At 47.4% G+C, this 20,071-nt stretch overlaps 1 protein-coding gene across 6 annotated transcripts in view; it reads left to right on the top strand.

Moving 5' to 3' along the window:
- The window catches only part of Atg7 (autophagy related 7), a 243,376-nt gene that overhangs the window by 56,208 nt on the left and 167,097 nt on the right, over positions 1 to 20,071 (top strand). For all 6 annotated transcript variants that reach the window (XM_057760141.1, XM_057760462.1, XM_057760400.1 and 3 more), the window contains 7 exons: positions 1,472 to 1,593; positions 6,785 to 6,875; positions 9,414 to 9,558; positions 10,742 to 10,900; positions 13,595 to 13,789; positions 14,824 to 15,024; positions 16,531 to 16,646. In XM_057760141.1, coding sequence (XP_057616124.1) covers positions 1,472 to 1,593; positions 6,785 to 6,875; positions 9,414 to 9,558; positions 10,742 to 10,900; positions 13,595 to 13,789; positions 14,824 to 15,024; positions 16,531 to 16,646 — 1,029 coding nt within the window. The remainder of the gene's footprint in view (positions 1 to 1,471; positions 1,594 to 6,784; positions 6,876 to 9,413; positions 9,559 to 10,741; positions 10,901 to 13,594; positions 13,790 to 14,823; positions 15,025 to 16,530; positions 16,647 to 20,071) is intronic.

Genomic DNA, 20,071 nt, shown 5'->3' with positions numbered 1-20,071 from the left:
AAAAAATTCTCTAATCCTAAAATAATAGAAAGGAGTATTGGGAAGAGCCTGCTTACACTTGATAAAGACACTCAGCATCATCAGGTATCAGGAAATAAACCTGTAAGAGGTCAGCGGCCCCAGCCCCACCAAAATCACCTAAGGAAAGTGACCATACCAGGAATAGTTGAAATGGGAGGCAGCAAAATTCACAAAAGATGCTGTGACACCCCATGGCTCTGTGATGGCTTTCTGAGCGTATTGTCCACAGTGGTCCAGGCTGGATGCAAGCAGCACACACACACACACACACACAGTATTCTGAGCTTATTGTTCACTGTGGTACAGGCTGGATGCAAGCAGCACACACACACACACACACACACAGTATTCTGAGCTTATTGTTCACTGTGCTACAGGCTGGATGCAAACAGCATACACACACAGACACACACAGTATTCTGAGCTTATTGTTCACTATGGTACAGGCTGGATGCAAACACGCACACACACACACACATACACACAGTATATAGAAGCACTGAGATTACTGGCCCCAGCCTCATGCCCTTCCATTTCGAACGATGACAGAGACATAGGAGGCTCATCATAGCAGGTATCCTAGCTAAGCATATCTTCATGCATGGTTTTTCTATCTTTTTTTTTAGGCTTGTTTTTATTTCATGTGTATTGAGTGTTTTGCCCATGTATGTATATGCACCACATTTGTGCCCCCCCCCTTTTTTTTAAGACAGATTCTTACTGTGTGGCTCTGGTTGACCTGGAACTCACAGATCTGCCTGTCTTTGCCTCCTGAGTGCTAGAATTAAAGGTGTGCACGACCACAACTAGCTACAAATGGTTTTTCAAACACAATGTTGAGTGAATTAAGCTAGCCTGAAAGGATACATTGTCATGATTCCGTTTATGTAGTTCAAAACAGGCAAAGCCATTGTGGGAACCTAGGAGGGGATGGTCCAGATAGGTGTCAAGATTAGAGGGAGTGTGTGATTTTCTTTGTGCTTGCTTTACTTAAGTAAAAAATATTTACTCCAAAATATGAAGATAGACAAATATTGACGAACCCTAGAAGGACTGGTTATGCGTGCACTCAGCCAGTCCCGGCACGTTTGCTGTGAGTGGGTCTCCTGTCTGCTGGCAAAGGACCTTAGAAGTCTCATGTTAAGGTCTTGGGAGCATCCCCACCCTGATTTAAAAGCTTCCTTTGTCAGAATTATCAGTCTGCTGTGTGATTGCCATGGGAAAGTTCACCTGGGGGGAAAATTCCAGCTTAATTGTCAGCCAGACTCTAAATGCACAGACAGAAGGTCCCCGCACGAATGGGCTCAAAATCTCTCCAAGGTTAAGGAGATCAGGCGGGAGTGATTGCATGGTCTGAATTCTCTACAAGTGGCCTGGAAAGACTTACGCCAGCTCTTTTTCTTCCCCTTTCTTAATCAAATGAAACAAACATATCCGGTGCGGGCAACAGGAGCAGCAGTTTCCAGTCCGTTGAAGTCCTCTGCTTTCGAGACCGCACCATGCAGGGGGCGAGAGGAGTGGCACACAGCATCATCTTCGAGGTGAAACTTCCAGAAATGGCGTTTAGCCCAGGTAATTGGCAAGTCTTCACCGTGTGTAAAATGACGAGTGTTGAGAGACCCAGCGTCCTGCTTACAGCTTCACAATGGCAGGCGAGAAGGTGCAGCTCCCACCTCGCAGGCAGTGCGAGCTCCACCTGCGACAGAGGCTCCGTCCTCTGGCGGCTTCTCCAGCGGAGTTTTCCAGGCTGGGAGGTGTCTCTCCAGCTTTATTTTTATTTGTTTAGTTTTTGATCAACATGAAGTCTTCATTCATGCCTCTTCCTCTAGGAAGGGTGATGTTGTTAATTAATTAACGTGTTTATTCATTGAGTACTTGAAGGTGTGTGTGACCCCATTCTCCATACAGAGTATAGGTCAGCGAAGGCACATTTCTCCTTCTCCTAATATCTTCTCTCACCCTGCACTGCAGGCGTTAGCGTTTATCCATGTTTTATAGACCAGGAAACAGTCTGGGAGGCATTTTATAAACAGTCCTAGATGTGTCTGAGCAAATTTATACGAAGTGTATGTACACACATGTAGTGTGTATACATTTATGGTAGAATTCATGCCCAAGTGTGAGTGGTTAGGAAAATGCCCACACCACGAGTACTGTGTGTGAAGTGTGTGTCCCGTGAGAAAGCCAAGTAGTTGGCGTCCAGCCTGGCACTGCTCACTCGGGCTCTTTTAAGCTTACCTTCCACACTATCTCTGTACATAGTTCTTTCCCGATGAATCCCCTACATCCATGTGGTGTGCGTCTGCAGAGCAGCTCCAGGCAGACTGCACAGTTTTCTTCAGTGCATGCACGGATGTGCCTTAGTGTGTGCATCGGGGGTGGGATGCCTCATCTCTTCCACAGTGCTCAAGTCAGAAGGACTCAAGATTGCCCCGTTTCTTGTTGACTCTGTACTGCAGCCTGGAGATTTTAAATACAACAGGAGAGGTGAACAGAGAATCCTCTGCATGGTTCAGGGAGGAAGCCGAGGCTTTCTGATTAGCGTGTCTTGGCGCCCTCTTCTGGTGTATCCTGAAATAGCTTCCATGGCATGCTCCCTTACAATGCACTAAGTTCCCTTTATAAAGTTGCAACTCAAAGATAAGAGTTATGTGGAGAGTCAATAAAAAGTGAAGCCAAGAAGGTGTAGCCACCATACCCCTTTCCTATGCTCCTTATTTTATTCCGTGGGGACAACTGTCTTCCTATGTCTGCACTGAGCCACTCTGCTCGCCTCTCTGGTGTGGCTCATGCTTTCAGTCCCAAGCCTGCTGTTCATTCCCCACTGATAAAGGCCCCTCCACCTCCATCTTCTTCATACTCCATGTTGGAGTGATCACTCGTCTTAGAAGGGGAGCTTTCCTTCTGTTTTACATGTAAATTAGTGTTTCCACTTAGCCTCAGATAAAGCTCTATAATAAACGTTGTGAAGACTTACTTAGCATCATGATGTGAGCCCAAGGCGTTTCCATAGCCACACTCTTCAGTGTAGCCATGTGTGGCATAACAACATCATAACCACATAGCACGGTGGTCCCTTCAGAGTCTGTTGCCTAGGGATCTCATGACCCCTTAATTTGAGTAAGTACACTCTGTGGTGTTTGCAGAGCGGGCCAGTCAGCAGCCTGTCATTTCCCAGAACTCCCCACATCATCAAGTGACACTTGGCTTTCTAAGGCATCCCACAGTTGGAACAGCAGTGATGTGAGAAGTGACAAAACCTCCGTAGTAGGCAGAAAGCTGCACTGGACACTGGCAAAAGCAGGTGTGGCCACTGCTGGTATGGATCGCAATCCCAGCTTCTCCTGCTCGTGTGCTCTGCCTGGTTCCCAGCTGTGAGCAATCACCTTCTCATTCCCAGCATGTTCTTCCTTCACTTGGACTGTGTGTTATGAGGGTAACTTATATAGAAGCAGATGTGTAGATGGCTAATCTTTATATGTAGTACTTTTCATTATTAATAAGTTTACAGTGCATCTAATTTTCTTAGTAATGGCTGTAGCTGACCAAGCATGGTAGCACATACCTGTAATCCCAGAACAAGGGAAGTGGAGGCAGGAAAATCATGAGTTCAAGGTTAGCCATGAGTTCAAGGCAACATGAATTCCTGCAGACAGACAGACAGACAGACAGACAGACAGACAGACAGAGAGAGAGAGAGAGAAGGGAAGGGCAGGCTTGTGTATGTAGATATTTGTGTCATTTGTGTAAAGGGGAGACCGTGACTTGTGTCATGGTGGTGATATCGGAAAGCATTTTAAAAATATAAAGTAAGGGTGGCTAGAGAGATGGCTCAGAGGAATAGAGTACTGGCTGCTCTTCCAGAGGTCCTGAGTTCAATTCCCAGCAACCACATGGTGGCTCACAACCATCTGTAATAAGATCTGGTGTCCTCTTCTGTACTGCAGGATACACGAAGGAAGAAACCTATATACATAATAAATAAAAATCTTTAAAAAAAATATAAAGTAAGAATACTTTAGAATAATGAATTCACAGTAGAAACTGAGTGAGGAGCTCCAAAGCTTTTTGTCCCTAGTGAAGGAGTCCTGACGCCTTCATCTGAGCATTAGTGTGAGCATGTGCATGAGTTTGAGAGTGTGTGCATGAGGTATGTGTGTTTTGTGAGTGTGCTTGAGTGTGTTCTTAAAAGTGAGCATGTGAGTGTTAATGTGTGCATGCGTGGGTATGCAAGCATGTGTGTTCATAAGGGTTTATATGACTGTGTATGCACACATGTGTCTGTGTATATGAGTATTTTATATGTGTGGTTTGGAGTGTTTATGGGCATGCACACAGGTGGAGGGTGTGTAGTTGTGTTTTGTTGTTTTTACTTTTTGGTGTTTGGGCACCCACCACTCAGCTTCCAAATAATCAAATCCAAATATCTTACTTATAAATACTCAGCCTTACCTTGGCCTGTTTCTAGACAGTTTTTCTTAAATTATCCTGTTTACCTTTTGCCTCTGGGTTTTTAATCTTTCTCTAATCTATATACCTTTCTTACTCTGTAGCTTCGTGTGTAGCTGGGTGGCTGCCCCTGATGTCCTCCTCCCCTTCTCCTTTTGCTCCATCATCTCTCTTCCCAGATTTCTCCTTCTATTTATTCTCTGCCTCACCTGTCCTTTCTCCTGCCTCACTATTGGCTGTTTCAACTCTTTCTTAGACCAATCAGGTGTTTTACTTCAGAGTTAAACAAATGAAATGTAAAAGAATGCATCAATAAACAAATATTCCACAGCCTAAACAAATGCAACACATCTTCAACTAACATTCCACAACAGGGTTGTATGAGTTGGTACTTGTCTGTGAGCATGCACATATGAATGTGTGTGAGTTTGAAAATTTGTGTGCCTATATGTGCAAATCTAAGGGCCTTTAAGTCTATTTGCATGGATGTGTGTGTGTTTACACCATGTGTGAATATATGTGAATATGACTGTATGTGAGCATGCATTTGTGAGCCTATGTATCTGTATGAGTTGACATGAATATGTGTTGGAGGGAGGTCTGTCTCAGTCTGAGAGAGTGTGAGCATATGTATGTGACTGGGTATGCAAGCTTGTGAGTGCATATGTGACTAAGTGCACATTTCTCTGTTAGTATGGATATATGCATTAATATGAGTGTGTTGGCATGTATTAGACTGTATCTTTGAGTATTGCATGTGTGTGTTGGTTTAATCTTTGTAAGTGTATGTAGGTGAATGTGTGTGTGTATACCTATATGTCAGGGTATTTGTGATTGTGTGGGTATCTGAGTATGAGAGTGAATATATATTTGAGTGAGCACATGTGTCTATGTGTATACATAATATGTACACTATCAGAGTGACATTTGTCAGTGTATATTTGTGGATGTCTTAGTATAGGTAAGTGTTTGGGTGTGAAGGAGTTTGAGTGTGAATGTGCATGTGTGTATGTGAGTGTACTGTGTATCTTGTGTTAAAGTCTGTGCATGTGTATTAGCATGTCAGTTGGGTGTGCGTGTGTTACATGTATGTAAGTGTATAGTGAGTGTGTATGTAACTGATAATGGGACCCAGCTGCATTATTGCAGCTTTCTCATACTGAGTATTGCTCTACTACCAAGCTGTAGCCCCAGCCTCAGCCCCAGCCCAGCCTCAGCCCCAACCCAGCCTCAGCCCCAGCCCAGCCTCAGCCCCAGTCCCAGCCTCAGCCCCAGTCCCAGCCTCAGCCCCAACCCAGCCTCAGCCCCAGTCCAACCTCAGCCCAGCCCCAGCCTCAGCCCCAGCCTCAGCCCAGCCTCAACCCAGCCCCAGCCTCAGCCCCAGTCCCAGCCTCAGCCCCAACCCAGCCCCAACCCAGCCCCAGCCTCAGCCCCAGCCCCGGCCTCAGCCCCAGCTCAGCCCAGCCCCGGCCTCAGCCCCAGCTCAGCCCAGCCTCAGCCCCAGCCCCGGCCTCAGCCCCAGCTCAGCCCAGCCCCAGCCTCAGCCCCAACCCAGCCCCAACCCAGCCCCAGCCTCAGTGCCAGCCTCAGCCCCAGCCCAGCCTCAGCCCAGCCCCCACTCCAGAGCCTTACTTAAAGCAGACTTTGGAAGTGATACTGAAACATAACCTAAGGCTGAGTTCTCTGTTCAGGAGCTGAAGCTTTATTCTGACTAGAAGCAAGTCTTTGAGAAAAGGAGAGGACAGAGGTCCCACAATAACAGCAGGCATTGTGGGAGGTCTTGTGACCTGAGGGGTTTTTGGTGACTGCAGGATGTGAAAGATGACGCCACAAAGTGACAGAACCACCACCTCAGTCTCTGTAGCCCAGAATAAGATAAACTGGAAACTCTGGGGTTGGATATAGGGATCAGGAGCTCCTATAAAAGGAGTTAAAAGAAGACAGTGGGATTGGAGAGATGGCTCAGCAGTTAAGAGCACTCACTGCTCTTGCAGAGAGTACCCATATAGTGGCTCAAAACTGTCTGTAACTTCAGTTTTAGGGGCTCTGATGCCCTCTTCCAACCTATGAAAATACTGTATACATGTGCAAACATAGGCAAAACACATCATACACATAAAATAGAAATAAAATTTTTTAAAAAGAGGGCAGCAAAGTGAAAAGGAGAGGGAAAAGGACATGCTGGGGGAAGGAGAGGACAGCTGGGGTGAGAGGGCTCAGTCTGCAGACTGCTTGCCACACAGGTGTGAAGACACGAGTTCAGGTTTGTTCTTATCTCTCCTTTTAGTAAACTTTATATCTTATTTGCCTTAAGATTGTCCAAAAGCAGTTGGCTGGGAGAAGAACCAGAAAGGAGGCATGGGACCAAGGATGGTGAACCTCAGCGGATGCATGGACCCCAAAAGGTAGACATGACTGGCTACTCTTATCTCCAGTGGGTGTGTGGCTGATGCTCTGTTGTGTGGGACATGGCTGGGCTCCTTCGTCTCCAGTGGGTGTGTGGTTGATGCTATGCCGTGTGTTCAGGGATGCTGGTACTGATAGTGAGCCAGCCACTACTGGTCTATGTTGTCTTGAGGATTATTGTGATGGGCATCCCGAGGCTTCCCCACTCTTGTTTCCAGTGCAGGCGCTCAGACACCTGGACCTCGCCATTGGCTTTCCTAGTTTTTATGGCTGTTATTGTTTAGAGAGCCTCACTAGGCAGCCCTGGCAGCCCTGGAACTCACAGAGATCCACCTGCCTCTGCATCCTTTTCTAGTCCTTTGTTCATGGCTGTAGACCTCTGTCCCACTTGCCATCCCTGGAGGATCTTATAAGGGACATTGCATTTGTGGGGAAGCCACATCACTTCCAAGGCTGAGCATCCACCTACCCTTTAGATCTGGGAGAGTTTCCAGTACTTGGAAGAGCCATTCTTTTAAACCCACACAGCAGCTCAGGACTGCTCTTGACTTCCCCTTTCACTCTGCCGTTAGGAGCCGTTACAGGAACTTTAGCCCATCCCAGCCATCATAGAGGATAGTAGCATGCTTTCCATGTGGTAACCTTTCTCCTCTCTGTTACCCGCGAGCTTCATCTTATTTTTACTCTGATTCTGGTTGCCTAATTATTTCCATCTCACTTCCTCCCGTAGATCGTGTCTATCTGTTAGAAGTTAGACTGGAGCACATGTGAATGTGTAGATCTCAAGCCTGGGTCAAGTGGCTGAAAGTGTCCATTAGCATATCAAAGCAGACCTGACCACAAGGTTCGCCCAGCATCCCTCAGTCCCTACCTGTTAAGGCCTATGGCTGGCATCTCCCAACCCCTACCCTGAACTCTCCATCCAAGGGACTGGGCTGCCCTTCCTATATAGTCTATTCTAGTCTCTCCATTTTTTAAAAACTTGCTTTTGGTTTATTCTTTGTGTCTTCCACTTCATGCATCTTGATCCCCTTCATCTCCCTGTTCCTTCGTATCAGCTTTCTGCACTTGCACCCTCCCCCAAATTAAAATAAAGAGGAAAAAAAAAAAAGAAAAATCTCACAGTGAGTCACCAGTTTACCCTTTAGTCCGTGTATCTTTACTTGCAAGTGTTCATTGCAAAGAATCATTGGTCTGGATCGAGGCCTCTGGTTTCTGCTACACTGTTGATAATGGGTCCTCATTGGGCCTCTTTGATGTCCTGTTGTTGCCCTGTGGCATGGAGATCCTGCAGTTTTGGGTCGACAGGACCAGCCCCTTCATGTTCTCCAGCAGATCATAGATGGGGAGGATGTTGGAGTGCTAACTCCTCATTCTGGGCCTGGGAAGTTGCAGGATAGGTCAGCCTGCTGGCTCTCCCTGTCCTCACCACCTGTGATGAGATCTCCAGCAATGCCCTGGCTAGTTCACCCCTTGCAGGCATGAACAAGGGGTAGGACCAGTTTTCCTGCTTTCCTGCCTCCAGGGTTGGCTCTCCCACACCTACACGAACAAGGTCAGCTCTACAGTGTTTCCCAGATGAGGTGCAGGGGCCACTCATCTGAGTGCTGCAGCTGGTGAGGGGCAGGGCCAGCTCTCCTACTTGACACAGGCAATGGAGGTAGAGAGAGGAGGGAATCTTTCCCTGGCCCATGCTACCATATGGCAGATGAGGGGTGGGGCCAGATCTCCCAAGCTCTCAGGCCTATTCACCTGCACCTATCAATAGTGAGATGCAGGGCCTGCCTTCCTAAGTGCTGCAGTGGGTAAGGGAAAGTGTCAGCTGATGTGGGAGTGACTTCTTTCTAATCTGTTGCTTTCATTGGTTAATTAATAAAACTGCTTGGCCTGATAGGACAGAAAATTAAGTGGGTGGAGTAGACAGAACAGAATGCTGGGAGAAAGAAGCCGAGTCAGGCAGTCGCCCATGATTCTCTCACTCCAGACAGACGCAGGTTAAGATCTTTCCTGGTAAGCCAGCTCGTGGTGCTACACAGAATATTAGAAATGGGTTAGATCAAAATGTAAGAGCTAGCCAATAAGAGGCTGGAACTAATGGGCCAGATAGTGTTTAAAAGAATACAGTTTCTGGGTAATTATTTCGGGTGAAAACTAGCTGGGCTGCTGGGCGCTGGGAACGCAGCCTGCAGCCGCTTCCTACAACAGTCAGCTCTCTTATCTGCTATGGGGGGGGGCATCTTTCCCTCTCCCTCACCCTTACCACCTCATGTATGCCAGTCTCTTGGCCCAAGCTGCCACTCACGGTTAGCAGCTCTTGTCTTGCTCTCCTTCCCCTTCCCCCTCTCTTCTCACTTGGCCCAGCTCAATCTGGTCATGTCCACTCGGGACTTCCCCAGATGTCCCTGCCTTTGCCTATGCTCTCCGTTTTTTCTACAATAAACTTTTCCCTCCACCATACCTAGGAGCTGTCTTGTCCTTTCCTTATCTCTTTTTTTCTTTCCAGTGACTCACCAGCACACCAATCCCTTGTTTTCCAGGCTGGCTGAGTCATCCGTGGATCTGAATCTCAAGCTGATGTGCTGGCGATTGGTCCCCACCTTGGACTTGGACAAGGTCGTGTCCGTCAAGTGCCTGCTGCTGGGGGCCGGCACCTTGGGGTGTAATGTAGCAAGAACACTGATGGTGAGTTTGGGGGCCTCGTGGCAGCTGTCCAGCTGTGCCTCTTGTTCTCTAGCATGTTGTCTCCCATCTCCTAGATCCCTTTGTGCCTCCCTTCATCCCTTTTTGCTGTGCTCAGCATCTCTGTAATCCTTAGAGACAGAAACAGAATGCCCCTCCAGTCCCAGTTAGTCCCCTTCCCACAGATAGTCAGATTTCATTTCATACATGAGGATGTTACCAGCCGAGGCCAGGAATTGTCCTAACTGAAGGAAATCGAGGCCATTCACTGATCTTGCCACTTCTCTGTCCATTTATATTTGTAAAAACTGGCTCATAGACTATAAAAAGTTTTCTTTGTAACTTATTAGTCCAACTTTAAAGCTATGTGATTCCATAAAACTGAGGAAATATGGGGACTGTAGAGAGAGGTTAGGGCCACTGGCTACTCTTAGAGAGAACCTGTGTTCAGTTTCCAGCATCTACATGATATCTCACAGCAGCATGTAACTCCAGCTCCGGGAGACCCAGTACCTTCTTCTGGCCTCCTTGGGCATTGCATGTCTGTACTTACACACTTGAATACTATGCATAAAATAAAGAAATTTTTAATAACAAGCTTTCCAGAAATGTTCTTATCTATGAAAATGCCCATGGCATCAAGAAAACACAGACCCGTCTTGTGAGGTGGGTTGGAAGCAGGGTTTCTCCAGCGTGGAGAAATACTCTGAGGATTCTCTTTATTGTTCCACATGGAGATAGCTTGCTGGTCATTTTCGGGAGTTAACTGAGATCTAAAATGAGTTTCCAGAGGAGTTGATATTTATTCTTAGTTACTCATAAGAGAAGCCAGAAACACCTGGGTGCTCACTAACCCTGAAACTACACAGTTGAGTTCTAGCACTCACTTGCGATGTCACCCTGGTGGCACTGTCAAAAATAACACACTGTGAGTGAGGACTGCTCCGATAGCTCCTGATCTGATTGACTGTGGGAATCTAGGCCCTGGCATGTAATTGTTTTGTCTTTTCAAATGAAGCTGGCATTCTAATGATCAAAAACTGAATTTGCACGATTCACTTTCTGCTGTTTCCTGTATTTTAAGGTCCCCAGCTGCTCAGAAGCAAAACCATTTCTAGAGACTTCTAGAAATGTGTACTGGGACATGCTCCTCAGGAGTGTACCATGGTATCCTCTTTCCATGCAGGGCTGGGGCGTCAGACATGTCACATTTGTGGACAATGCCAAGATCTCCTACTCCAACCCAGTGAGGCAGCCTCTGTATGAATTTGAAGATTGTCTTGGGGGTGGCAAGCCCAAGGCCCTGGCTGCAGCAGAGCGGCTCCAGAAAATATTTCCCGGAGTGGTACGTTGATGATTTTGGGGGGGAGGGAGAGTCATGTTATTCTTCCTGTAAACTCTAAATGTTTAAGTCCTGGGGATCCTGGGGAATGAGGCTCAGACATGTGTTATTTCCTACCAGACAGGCATCATATGACTGCCTCACCTCAGTGATGGCTTTATAAAAACTCTACAAAGATGCTGAGGAGAGGGATCATTGGATAAAGCATGTAATATTTTATGTAAACATGAAGACTTGTGTTTGAATCCTCAAAACCCACATAAAGCCAGGCATAGAAGTATGTGTGTGTAATCCTGGTGCTCCCATGGTAAGAAAGGAGGCAGAGACAGGAGAGTCCCCAGAAACTGGACAGCCAACTAATATTAACACATGCAGCAGCAAACCACAACCAAAAGACCCTGCTCAAGCGAGGTGGAAGGTGAGGACGGCCATCTGAGGTTGTCCTCTGACTTCCACATACACACCATGGTGCCTGTGCACTTGCATGCACATGCATCCATACTTAAGCATAGTAGTTCCACACCCATGTCAACATACATGCGTGTGCATGCAAAACAAAACAAAGAAAACTAAAATACAACTGGAGTCAAGCTGTAGCCCAGTGGTAAAGTGTTTGCCCAGCAAGCATGAAGCCCTGGCTGCCATCCCACCTCTGCACAGCTAGTAGATGCCTCTCATGCAGTAGAAATAAAGGAAGAAGTGTCTTTTGGAGCTCTGTTTTCACCCTGCCTGGCTGTCAAGGGATTTCTGGTGGTGAAGATGTAGGGTATTAGTTTAGTCTGGTAAGACCACATGCTGGCTGCTTAGCACCACTCATGACACTGTGCTAGCCTTAGGTCTGTGTAGAAGAAAGACTGCTTGGAAGCTGACTTCTTTGCTGTGTCTCCTACTATTTTTGAGTCACACTGTTTATACAACATTGGGTATTTAGAAATACCCAATGAAAGCCTGGTCACTCACTCTCCTACTTTGCTTTCTTTTTTTTTGTTGTTGTTGTTGTTTGGGAGGCAGGGTTGAGACAGGATTTCTCTGTGTAGCCCTGGCTGTTCTGGAACTCATTCTGTAGACCAGGCTGGCCTTGAACTCACAGAGATCCACCTGACTCTGCCTCCTGAGTGCTCCACCATGCCCAACTCTAGTTTGCTTTCTTTTGCTATGACAAAACACTGACCAAAGCCATCTGGGAAAGAAAGGGTTTATGTGGCTCACACATCCTGATCACAGTCCATCAATGGGAGAAGTCAGGAACTCAAGCAGGGGCAGAAGCAGGAATCATGGGAGGGACACTCTCCATGGCTTGCTTAGCCTGCTTTCTTATACACTCTAGAACCACCTACCCCGGGTAGCAGGATCCACAGCTGATGGGCCTCCAGCATCAGTCATCAGCCAAGAAAATGGCCTAGTGACTGCTAACAGGCTTGCCTGATGGAGGCAATTCAGTTGAGGTTCAAACTGTCAAAATCTAGCCAGCACCCTCAACTCACTTGAATGAAAAAGTAAGTTTTGAGATGTGTTTTAAGTCAAAAGAGTATACCTGTAGAATACACAATCATTTTACCTGACAGGAGACACATTAGCAACTTTTGAGGCTTCTGTTTGTACTTAAAGTGGTAGAAGCGACACCCCCAGCCCCAGCCATGAAATACCTGCCTTCTAGAAGTTTCCTCCTTTAGCCTCTCAATATTGATTTGTCTGTTCCCAAAGCCTCCTGTTACTGATGGCTTTATTTCACAAGTGCCCGCAAGAGCATCAGTTTTGAGTGGAATTCCGTAGCATTGACTGAGTAGCCACTGTGCTCCCAGCTATGCGTTGGCTAGACACAGCCCCACCATTGAGACATTAGTTAGGTGTCTGCTGGCACAGTGTGGCATAGTGGCATCCAGCTGTAAGTCTATACCACAGGAATCCAGGTTGGCTGTGTTAACTGCTAGGCAAGGCTGGACTCAGCTTCCAATCCGCTCTATATGTGATTATTTCAAAATGGAGGCTTGAGGAGCCATGGTCTCCTGGTCCTGCAGTTCTGAGGGAGAATAAAAGGCTAGAGAGTCTAGTGTTGGCCTCAGCACAGCATACCACCTCCTCTTCCCATTGCTCAAGCGAGTCACAGTGCCAAGCCCACGCTCTGTCTTCCCAGTGCGAAGCCTGCCAGGTTCTGTGGAAGGCGGCACAAATCTGCCCTTCTCCCCTGGGTTGGACAGGCATGTCACCTGGGAGCACAGTCTGTCCCTGGAGAGGACTGCGGATCAACCGTGGGCCCATGCAGATGCTGTTTGAATCTAAGCTCTGCCACAGTTCCTGAGCTTTTGCTGATTTGCTGCCCACCCGCTGCGATCATCTTTCCAGTTAGTGTTTTGACAACTCTGGGAAAGCCAATGTTACCACACTTGCCTGTGGCCAGTGGGATGCAGAAGATTGAGATGCAGTTTGTGATCCTGGCACACTTTGCTTTCTGCGGAAAGTGAACATCCCTGGCTGTGTTACACCTGTGGCTCTGAGCTTTATTCTCAGCAACACACACACACACATATAAATATACACAGACAGACACATGAATATGTATACACACAGACACATACAAATGACTCAAGGAAGTGGAGAAGGTGGAGAGCACAGGCCCAGATATGTGAAAGAGCAGTAGCACTGGGCCCCGAAAATTCCTGGTTGTAAGTGGTGTAAGTACGATCATTGCCTCCCTAGAATGCCCACGGGTTCAACATGAGCATCCCCATGCCAGGACATCCTGTGAATTTCTCTGACGTCACGCTGGAGCAGGCCCGCAGAGATGTGGAGCAGCTGGAGCAGCTCATCGAGAGCCATGATGTCATCTTCCTGCTAATGGACACCAGAGAGAGCCGGTGGCTTCCTGCTGTCATTGCAGCCAGCAAGCGAAAGGTGGAGTGTGTCTAGAGCTTAGTGAGCCACCCAAGAGAGAAGTGACCAAAGCCTGCCCTCCCCCAGGAGGAAGGGTGATCTCTATGGCCTTGTAATTGTAGCCTGCCCTCCCCCAGGAGGGAGGGTGACCTCTGTGGCCTTATGAGTGTGTTTTACTATTTTTTTTAGCAATCCTTGCAGGTACTACTCTTGGTACATATGAAGGTCAAGGGCTTGTGCTGTAGGATGCTTTACTAAGTATGCAGTCGCTCTCAGGGAGATTTTCAAAGAATGGTAATAAGAAAATGTCATATTATAATATAGGAGTATATGAATCTTAAATGTTACAGCTCTATATAAAAGCATGCATGTCTGCCTCTACCACAGTCCGCCCCTCATCTGTCCGCCAGTCGTTGCCACCTATCATTTGTCTGTCTGTCTATTGTGTGTGAGACAAAGGAGAAGAAGGGAGGGGAGAGGAGATGCAAGAGGCAGTGCCCCAGCAGTTTCTGGAACCCCCAGAACTCTGTCAGGGGTGGTTTTATTTTTTCTCCAGCGTGCCATTTCTTGATTATTTCAAACTTCGTATGTGACCAAAAATTATGGAGAATGACTAAAATCACAACCAAGAGGAGTTCTTACAATACAAATGAAGAAAGCTTCTCTTAAAACCCACATGGTGGGCATGTCGTGGTTTACAAATCACGTTTCAGTAAAACTTTCCGAGAACTAAGAGGAAAGGGCAGAGTGGTGCAGGGACCCACCAGCTGCTCTCCACGCCTTTCTCCTGGCACTGCATGACCTTGGGGCAGAGGTGGAACTCTGACCTTCTGTATCCTTGTCTATATCCTTGTCTATAAAAGGCAATGCTTGTAGGGGGTTTTAAATGAGATGGTTTGTATTGGCATCAGGTCTCTTGCAGGTTTCAGTTGGCTATAGAAGTCTAGTTACACTCACATGAAAAAGAGAGCAGTATAAAGGTAGGCGCATATGAGCTTAGCCTTGACTTGAAGTCTGTCTGTCCTGACACCCTTTTATTCCTTCTATGTGAATAGCTGGTCATCAACGCTGCCTTGGGATTTGACACCTTTGTTGTCATGAGACACGGCTTGAAGAAACCCAAGCAGCAGGGAGCTGGAGACCTGTGCCCAAGCCACCTTGTGGCACCTGCTGACCTGGGCTCCTCACTTTTTGCTAACATCCCTGGATACAAGCTTGGCTGCTATTTCTGCAATGACGTGGTAGCTCCGGGAGATGTAAGTTGAGTTCCATGGTTACAAACAGCTCTGCTCAACATCCACGTGCTGGGGCAGGATCTCCCCAGGGCTGATTAAAGATTGTCTAATAAAGAGCATTCTCTAGTTGAGGGGTGGGGGTGGCATCATCCCACTATGAGCCATGAATGGTCCTTTCCTGAATGGCCGAGCACAGTCACTGCATGAATGTGGCCACAGCCATGTGACAGTAGCCGAGTAAAGAAGCTTTTGCATGGCCCGGTTCCTTAGAGAAAGAGCTCCACATATGAGAGACTAAAGCCCCAGCTGCTGGTCCAGCCCTTCTGCTGTCTCCTCAAGTGATCCAGAAGGCCTCTTGTTCCCTGTGACTGTAGAACAGGGCAGGACACAGGCCGGTCACACAGTCAGGAAACTTTGCTTTTCAGGTAAACAGCAAGTGTTCTTTTGATTTGGTTTGGTTTTTTAAGTATGTAAAGTATGCCTCTTACAGTATTCAAGAGCTGCATAGAATTTAAAAAATGTATTTGTTGTTTGTCTGAAATCGAGCGCTCAGCCATTCCTCATGTATTTAATCTGACTGTCTAGGTGAGGAAGCTCACCTGTCCTGGGGATGCTCGAATGTGAGGCGGCCAGGAGCCTCTCCAGCTGGGCCAAGTGAGGCACAGTGAGCTCGCTAAAAGGCCTATTGAGTTCTGCTGGAGCAGTCATTCCTCAGGAGTCCGCAGCAGACATGTTCTCTGAATTGCCCTGTCTCCCCTGCTGCTATTACAAAACCCAGTCTGCTCTCTGCAACAACTGACTTTTCCTTCCCCCACACAGAAGAAAGCTGTCATCTTCTCTTGTGTGAGGAAGGAGGCTTAATGATCTTCATCAAGTACTAGAACGTGCAGCTTGAACTATTACCATCAAAGCAGGGTTGAGGCTCAAGCAGGACAGCCTTGGTTTTCATTCCATGAAATGTTTGTAGCATCAAATGACACCAGGATTTGCCCCCATTTAGAAGGTTCGATTCTGTGGAGTTGACCCAGTGACAGCTTGTGCGTGGAGCCAGGTCATGACAAATGCTTGCAGTTTTGCAGTTAAGTCCTCAGACTACAGCCAAGGTGATGAAGGATGTGCAGGAACAGAGGGCAGCGGGGTAGAGATTGTGGCTCCTTCTCACTCTGAGCCATTACCTCAGGGACAATGGCAGGACAGGGTCACCAGCCGCTCATGATTGTTCCTCCCTGTGACTCAGCCCCCATCTACAGGAGCACTGGGTGCAGAGCCACCATGAGGCAATGCTGCTGATGGCTAATGTCTCCATCTCTGTCTCTTAACAGTGCGCATCCTGTCAGCATATTGCCTCAATTAATTGCATACTCTGCTTTATTATGACCCTCCCAAGACACGATGGGGCGAGGCTGCCTGGCCTTTGTCAGCTACACCAGTCCGATGGAATTTTCATCTTTACCATGGAGTTTCAGGTTCACCTAGGGCTCCCTAGACTAGAATAGTCTCTACATATCAGTGGTTGTTTCTCTTTAGTCCACCAGAGACCGGACGCTGGACCAGCAATGCACAGTGAGCCGCCCAGGCCTGGCCGTGATTGCAGGTGCCCTGGCTGTGGAGCTGATGGTGTCTGTCCTACAGCATCCTGAGGGGTGAGTCTGGAACCCAGAGATGAGGGTTGAACTAAGCGCTTGTCAGTAATCGCTGGGCACTGTCTCCCTCAGCTCTTTCAGCCTCCCTCGGCCTCTTGGCTTTTCTGACCTCAAAACAAGACTGAGAAAAGCAATCTAGTCCAATTCTTTCACCCAAGTACTCAGCCTGTGGTTTCTGGGGTGTGCCCTCTTCCGTTCTTGAATTATTTTGAGTTTTCGGACAACTGATAAGGAAGACTTTGGTAAGGGCATCTTTCTTTCACGCTTCTCTTCTGTTGGTCTATTGTGGTTTTCTTAGCACTGGATATTGTAACTGTATATACTGTATAATGTGTATACTGTATATACCATGTGTATAATGTGTATGCTGTGTATACTATGTATGTAATGTGAATACCGTATAATGTGTCACTGGCCTTAGGAATTGTATCAGATGCCTATGACCGAGTTCTGTGTCCAAGGCCTTGGCCAAATAAAGTTCAAAGTCCACAGTCCAGGGTGGGTCCAGAGGCTCAGCCTGTGCCACTCAGCCTCCCTCACCTGTGAACACAGATGCTGCCCTGCTCTCCGTTATCACATCTGTGTGACCGTGTCTGCTCACAGGCAAATAAGCCTTTGCTTTAATAGCAAACTAAAAGCCATCGGATTGGAGACAAAGGGACTCCTTTCATCAATTTTCTGGGTTTTTTTTAAATTACTAGATTTGTTCTTAGATGATGTCATACATGTTTATAGCATGATTATAGTGCTGACTGCTCTCCCTTCACACTGCCCGTCTCCCCTTTCTACCCTGTAAATATCTCTCTCATATACACGGCTTTTTGTTTTGTTTTGTGTTCCACTGAGTTTGTCTGGGGCCAGCTGTGTTACATGGGTTTTGGGCTCAGCAGTGGGTACACAGCTCCATACTGTGCCTTCCTCCTTCCCAGAATCCATCAGTTGGTGATAGCTCAGCTGAGCAGTAGGGCCCCTTTGTTACTGTTCTCCAGGAAGCATTTTTCAGATGACTGTTACGTAAAACAACACCACCTTTTAGCTACAGAATGGACAGAATCCTTACGAAAGATCACAAGTAGCATGAGGGAAATCACTTTCTCTTTCACCTCCTGCTGCCAGGAATGAACATCACAAATAGACATTTGTTACTTTTGGGATCTGATTGGTGTGTGTGTCCCATCTCCTGTTCAACCTCAGCACCTGTCTTGCTGCTTCTCTAGAACTTACCCTCCCCACAAAGCCCATGCCTGTCCCCAGTTCCAGCCTGGCTTCTCTGGCACATTCATTTCCTAGGGACACCCTGGGAAGGATGAGTGCACAGTCCAGCCTTTCCCTGTCTTCCCAGGGCAGTCCTGGTGCCTTTCCCTGTCTTCCCAGGGCAGTCCTGGTGCCTTTCCCTGTTGGTCCTGAGTATAGATCTTACCTACTTGTTGCAGTTTTCAATCCAGGGCCGTTGGCTGTCTTGACCTCAGCATGCCCTTGCAGATCTTAGCTTGGACTTTTCTAAGTGCAGCTGCTCCACTCTGCAGAGCCCATCAGGCTCACATCAACTCACACCCTCAATACCGCTATGTGCTGTTTTGGTTGAGTATCGAGTAGTCCCAAGACCACTGTTTTCTGTGCTCCTAACAGTGACACAGCCAGTGCTTTACTGTCATGGCAGCCTTGGACAATGGGTAAGCTACTGTCTCCTTGAGTCCTTTTTTTTTTTTTTTTTTTTTTTTTTTTCCAACAGCTGCCTTGGTGATGCAGAAGTGTGAGCTGTCCCTTAAAGACCCTTTCCAGAAAATGCATCCTTTGATTTCCCTAGGAAGGAGTGCTAAGAAGTCTAGCTTTGTCAGCGGGGCCTGTTGCACCTCTGAGTCAAGCTGTAAGAGGTGGAAGAGGAGGCTGCATGCTGGCTAGATGACCAGCAGTGTCTTCACATTTAGTTTTGAAAATTCTTTACATATTTAAGCCTTAGAAGATATTGTTACCTAGTATTTATTTAGTTTTTGTTATCATGTTTTAATTCTTCCTGTATCTCCAAACTTGTGGCTCCAAGGCATTTTCTTCTGCCTGTAGAATTACCTTAACCTTTTCAGTATTTGTTTGTTTGAAACTGTCTTTGTGATTAAGGAGGTTTCTCATTTTGATGGAATTTTAGACTAGCATCTTCTCTCTCTCTCCTTTTTCTCCTTCTTCTCCCTTCCCTCTTTTTCCCCGCCTTCTCCTCTTCCTCCCCCCCCATCATTATTGGATACACGCTAGGCAGGTCCTCTGCCATGGTGACCCAGTGCCAGTTCTTATCTCTCAGGGCCTGTGAGTCATCTCTCATCTTTTTTACCATCCCCTGTGAGTGGTGTGCCTCTCTCTGTGGCCTTACCCCAGTGACTTTGGGGCAATCTCCCCGCTACAGCTCATTTTGGCTCAGGCTTCTGCAGCTTCTGGCATCTCCAGCATGTGAGTTCTGTCTGCGGTGTAAATTTTCTGCCCTGTCCCCTAGAACACCACACTTTCCCATTCTCCCATCGGCATGTTCTTTCTAAAACTGTACTCTGTCTAGTCCCCCTGTGTCCTTATTTTCTGTCTTCTCTTGCTTCAGCCCGTTATTTTCGGTTGGCTCACCTGCCTGTGTGCCCGGCAAAGGTTAAAACCATCAAGGTTTTTCATATCACTGTTACATTTCAGGTCTAGACTTCCCATATGATCTCGTCTCACACAGCTCTCATTCTCCACTGAAGCTGTGATTTTGGCCTGAGGGCAAACAGGTGCCCGTGCTGAACTACAGATGCAGCAGTTCACTCTCAAACATTTGTGCAAGGCCCTGCCCCAAGAGAGTTGTAACTGCCGACTGCTCCAATCCCCTGTTGAACCTACGAGAGGAAAGTAGTAGTTGTGATTTGGACAGAGTCTCATTGTGGATCCTGGGCTTGCTTTGAACCCATATTGCCCCTCCCACTCAGGGTGGTCCTCAGTCTGCCTGTTGCCAGCATTACAAGTTCATGCCGTCTCACCTTGCTTCTTAGTCCTGTTCCGATGGCGGAGCTAGGCTTGGTGTCTAAGACTCAGGCGGCTAGTGAGTGCAGCCAGGCTGCGACTCTGGAATCTGTGCAGGGTGTGCCACTGTAGTGCGGTGGAGAAGATGGAGTCAGAAAACACCTTTACTCCATCCGAATCGAATTCCAAGAAAGACAACGCAGAAAGCCACAGCAGTACTCTGTCACGTGACTCAGAGGGCCCCAGTGGCTAGTAGACAAGGCATAAAGGGGGCATGAGCATAAAGGGGGAGTTAAGGCCTTAAGGCCGGCCTTCACAGTGTAGTGAGAGCCTGTGAAAGGAAGGAGTGGAGAGGAGAGGGAGGAAAGAGAGAAAGGGAGGAGAGAAGAAGGGAGGGAAGACAACAGGGAGGAAGAAAAGAAAGAAAGGAGGGAGGGAGGGAAGGAAAG

This window comes from Chionomys nivalis, chromosome 1 (assembly GCF_950005125.1).
Source record: "Chionomys nivalis chromosome 1, mChiNiv1.1, whole genome shotgun sequence".
Classification (NCBI taxonomy): domain Eukaryota; kingdom Metazoa; phylum Chordata; class Mammalia; order Rodentia; family Cricetidae; genus Chionomys; species Chionomys nivalis.
The sequence above is the reverse complement of the archived record's forward strand: the minus strand, read 5'-3'. Positions and strand labels throughout refer to the sequence as shown.